The sequence below is a fragment of the Tenebrio molitor genome, chromosome 5 (genome assembly GCF_963966145.1).
Source record: "Tenebrio molitor chromosome 5, icTenMoli1.1, whole genome shotgun sequence".
Lineage (NCBI taxonomy): Eukaryota > Metazoa > Arthropoda > Insecta > Coleoptera > Tenebrionidae > Tenebrio > Tenebrio molitor.
The window spans coordinates 1,937,593-1,942,535 of record NC_091050.1 but is presented as its reverse complement, the minus strand read 5'-3'; the positions used below and the strand labels follow the sequence as shown (position 1 = coordinate 1,942,535).

General features: G+C 38.2%; 1 protein-coding gene across 1 annotated transcript; it reads right to left on the bottom strand.

The window, feature by feature from the left end:
* Nucleotides 1–2,760: 2,760 nt before the first annotated feature.
* On the bottom strand, nucleotides 2,761–4,868 carry LOC138130529 (sodium/potassium-transporting ATPase subunit beta-2-like). The gene is made up of 7 exons (XM_069047039.1): nucleotides 4,715–4,868; nucleotides 4,436–4,576; nucleotides 4,293–4,391; nucleotides 4,074–4,240; nucleotides 3,918–4,019; nucleotides 3,700–3,868; nucleotides 2,761–2,985 (listed from the first exon to the last, which is right to left on the bottom strand). Exons 1-7 carry the CDS (start codon nucleotides 4,737–4,739, stop codon nucleotides 2,882–2,884), a joined length of 807 nt encoding a protein of 268 aa, XP_068903140.1. The 5' UTR covers nucleotides 4,740–4,868; the 3' UTR covers nucleotides 2,761–2,881.
* Nucleotides 4,869–4,943: the final 75 nt, after the last annotated feature.

Genomic DNA, 4,943 nt, shown 5'->3' with positions numbered 1-4,943 from the left:
AAACTACCTCCGCCGCCGAACTGAACCGCCACCGGAGGGCACTCAGCATGCGCTGCGCTCATATTGATCACCTCGGCAGGAATTCTGCGTGAATCCTGCTGCACGTCGGCTCGTCGACGCCGCGGTCGCGTTTCCGACGCGTCCCCCGATCCGCCGTGCAAGATGGAACGCGAGACAACATCGCTAATTGCGGCCGATCGCTTCCGGTTCGTCCTTTGATCGATCAGGACTCGACGGGTGCATCGGGGTAAAAATAGGTCGCCGATGGTGAGGTCCATCGGTGCGAAGCGAAGGATCAAATCGAAGTTGAGCGCCATTTTTACGTTGCATTATTTGTGCCAGCTAATTGGATTTGGTCTTTTGAGGATCAGGTTGCACTCTTGGAATTGTCGTTTCCATTTTAATCCTGTCGTTATCGGTTTCATCAGGCGTGAATTGTCAACTTTGAACTTTTCGCTTCTTGTTTCGACGTTTCAAGAAACTGGGTTACAAAAATTAACAAGATAAATTTGTATCTGGAAAGAGTGAAACGTCACCATAGGAAATCTTGGAGTACATACATTGGGTTATTGCTGCCGTGGAATGAACGTATGCAGTTCATCTGTTGTTGCTCTGGAGGAAACTTAATTATTCTCTTTGATCGCGTCTCGTTGGCAAAGAGAAACTGCTCATGGTACGCTTTACTAAAGAAACAAGTGTGAAGTCGACACCCCCAAAAAATCTTAATCGATTAGAGCTTTAGGAAATTAGAACCAAAATAATTGTTGCAAGCTTTCAGAAAAAATGAGTAACGTCACTCCTGAGAATTACATATATATTATTGGCAACATTTGTATGTATGTATGCACCCTTTGTCCGCTTATAATTACAGAATTCCTGAACAGATTTTAATGAGGTTTTCACCAAAAATTGAAGCGTTTCTTTAACTCAAGTTTTAATATAAAAACAATTTGCCACTTTGGGTTGGGCAATAACGAAAAATATTTTTAAGCGAGCGTTCGGAGTGGTTGCTTAGCAACGGCTTGTCTGTAAGACATCCACTAGACAGTGATAAGGAATCGATTTTTGTATGTGTAAGAGTAACTGCAATTACATTTACGTGGTTGGGTGAGATATGGTTGCCTTGTATTTCTAAGTACATGTTTACACAAAACGATCTCGTTTGGAGTTCTAGATATTTGACCCATTTGTTGTAACATCGGATAAAGTTTCTTTTTCTTTACCTTTACTAACAAATAAAAGAAAACGAACTGTTCTATTATTTATCGACCCATATTAATTTTTTCATTTTAGTTTCTATTTTTCTTTCTCTTTTTATTTTCTCATAGGTTAAATGGAGTACATAGCAGCTTTTGAGCTGGACTTCGCCCTGTTTCGTTTAATTTATTTAATGTGTTGTTGTAAAATTACAAAGTAATTTATTTCTTATTCCTTATTGATTTTTCAAGATATACATTTCTCTACCTTTATTGGTTTCTTGCACTAAAGTAAAAGTAAAATATTTTCTTTGACATTTAATTAAAGAACAACTTTGTTTTCAAAATCGTTCATTTAATTTGTTAAACGATTGGGGAAACGCATTCTTGCCAAGGCAATCTTTTCTAAAATCGTTTCAAAAAGATTTTTCATTATTCGTCCCTTGGGGCTCTCAGTCGGGGAGGCTCCGTCAGTGTCCATCGTACTCAAGTATGTAGTTGTGATCCGTCGCAGAGCAGAAAATGAAGCCACACCACCCATTAGCCATTAATGGGAATATGGATCGTTGACAAAACATCTGACACGTGAAAAAAGCTCGTCATAAGTCTGATGACACATTTCTTTTTTATTATTCCCGATATTATTCCATTATCATCATCATTATCACCGTTTCTTCCGTAACTTATTTTTATGTTGGGACAGATTTACAGATTGAGATTTGATCTTCCATCCACTTATTTGTTTTTTAAATTTTACCTTGTGGAAAATTTCACTTATCAAATCTAGATTTTATCTAGTTTTCGAAAACAACACTTACGATACCGATAACTCGAGATGTCTCTAATGAAGAGATCAATCTACCTCGATTATCATTTTGAAACAACAAAATCTCAAATCGTAATGTACAAATAATTTATACGAGTCGGTGAAAACTAGATCCATTCATTATTGATCCAGATCTGCTAATTTAGTAAATTTCTCAGTTAAGACATAAATCTTGGGTACCGATTTTTTGTCTGAGTGCCTACACAGAAAGACGAGGAAAACAAAAAAAAATCTAACGTTAACGAGTAACGAAAACATAATATGAAAAATAATCGTGCCGCTGCAGTCGACGAAGTGTTGTAAATTTATTAAGACCCTCTGCGGGTTAATTTTTTGTTAGGGTCACTTTGTCCATGATGAACTCGGTTAAAATTACGTTGACAGCAGCACACCATCAAGGGTAATAAGGAAATATTGCGAGATAAAATTTTAGTCACGCAGATGATAAAACGCCAGCGGAAGGGTAGTTTTCAATGGAGTTAAGTAATGGTGGTGGTGTTATCACCCCGATATCTTTTAATCAACTTGGGGCACAAATTTTTACTGTTATTACTCTTTCCTTTCGAAGCGATTAAGTCGAGAGGTTTCGCATCCGTAAAATGGACATTTGAAGTGCTTCTCTTTTTGCACGTGACCAGATTATTGTTGTCATCTCGTGCCTTCGTTACTTTTATCTCCGATAAAAAAATTATCCGAGTTACGACAGAGATGACTAGATTTAGCGTTGACTCAATCAGCAACTATTTACGATTTTATTATTATCGATTTCTATTTCACAAACTTTGCACTTTTTCGTCCGCTTGGAACGAAATATCAATACATTCGCATTTATGAATCAATTTATTCGTTTTGGTACTAATTAATGGATCAACAGCTCGAATCGGACTAATCCTCGATTGTCCTTCCGACTGTGCTTAATGTTGTAGGCCCAAGCTTTGCACTCGATCTTGAATAAGACTCCACCTGTAGAAAAAGAAATTTTAAGAAAATATTGTTTTTCTATTTCAGTGTTATAAAGAGCAATTTGTGCAACTGAAAACAGTTGCACAATAGTATATTATTGTACGAGTTTAATAAGACGGTTTATTATTACACGAGTGCGATAATACGTCTTATTAAACGAGTGTAATATACTATTTTATCTTCTTTGCTTTACTAATGTCTGAAATTTCGGCTGCCCAAGTTTTCATATAAGACTAGGGACTTTTGCGTGGGTTGGTAACAGACATTTCTCACAAAAATGTAGGGTATTTACCAAATTTACTTCATAGCTTCACACTTTACCTTGACGCCTGACGTGAAACCGCTGATGTAGCCAATATAACAAAGTTAAAAGTTACCAAAAACAGTTTAATAATACGATTAGATTTCGATATAATAATGATCCCATTAGTAACGCAAAGTAGATAAAGTTCAATTTTGTATCATCGTTCTAATGATTATTGAATATGAGGTTGGTATTGGTCGTAACCAAATAGGCGTTTATAAACCTTGTTGCATAATACACAATTTTAAGAGCAATCTTGCAAGAGTGCACTCAATCTTATTAAAAAAAAAACATGTATCTTTATCAAACAAGCTAAATAATTTAACCTTTAGATCCTCGTAGCTTTATTTACTTTGATTTTGTTTTCTAATCTTTTGTATTTTCTACCCTTCACATTTCACGGTACTTACGTTTAGGACTTGCAAAGTGAACAGCCACCAGCGGACTCATATATCCCGGAAGGTTGGTGTAGGGGAAGTACTTCACATTGAACCCCTCTTCGGGGAAGTACTGAACGGTTCCCAAATCTTGCGCCTGCGAAGCATCTTCAGCTTCGCAACTCACCCAAACTTTCTTGTGCTGGAACAAAACTCCATCAAACAAAAACCGACAGATAATGTCTTCAAACCTGTCTCCTCGCCTCCGCCGCTTTGATGGTCGTTTTCAGATCTTCGGGGGCATGGATGGGGACGGAGTCGCTGTCGTAATACTCGGGGATCCACCCGTAAATCTAAAAGCGTTTGTGCTCTCTCATTTCGCTGGATTTCGCTTCCACAGTACTCACTTTGTTCAATTTGAGAAATACGCAAGGTCCGGTGCTTTCAAAACCGTAAGAGTAAACTGACAAGCAGGGAGCAAGCTTCACGTCGATCTTGAAGTCGCAGACTTTGCCTTCGTCGGGAGCCTCTCTGTATTCGCAATTTTGGACATTTTCCGATTTTTCGATGTAAGCTTCAAATGGAAAACTGTAAAATTTCGATTGCGAATTTGATTAGGTACTCACGAGCCAAGAACTCGTCCAGTTGTTCGATCCACAACTTGGCAATTGACATGTCGCTCGAGTTGTACATGATTAAACTGGCGCGCGGTACGACACCTAGACCTAAAAATCTGATTGAGCAAGAATTTAGTGCCGCAAGGTACTACCTGGACTGCTTCCAATCAGCGAATTGTCCTGTTGCCATTTGGGTTGTCTATCGTCTAAAGTTCGCAAAAACACTGCGAACATGGCTGCGGAAAATCCAGCCAAGACCGCATAGAAGATCGAGTAGAAGATGAGAAGTTTCGCTGTTGGAGATACAGTTTTCTTATTATTTTTGCAATTGGAGATGAACAGTAAAAACTAGCGTAACGACGTGATCGTAAAGTGCATGTCTTGACGTTGCGCGAGTTTTAATTTGTAGTGGTGACTCAAAGAAGTGTTACCAAGTCTTGCAACAGGAATTGCCATTCTAGCAGAAAGGTGTAGACGTTTTAAGGGAAATGACACCAACACTGATTGTTGTTAAATGTGAGCAGTAACTGATTGTTGGTGCCTTTTTTAACTAGCTTGATAAGCTGACCTCCAGGGTACTGATTACAAAAACCAAAACTGATAAATTGTGTGTTACACATCCTGCAACAAAATTTATAGAATCAAGTGAATTTCAGTAAC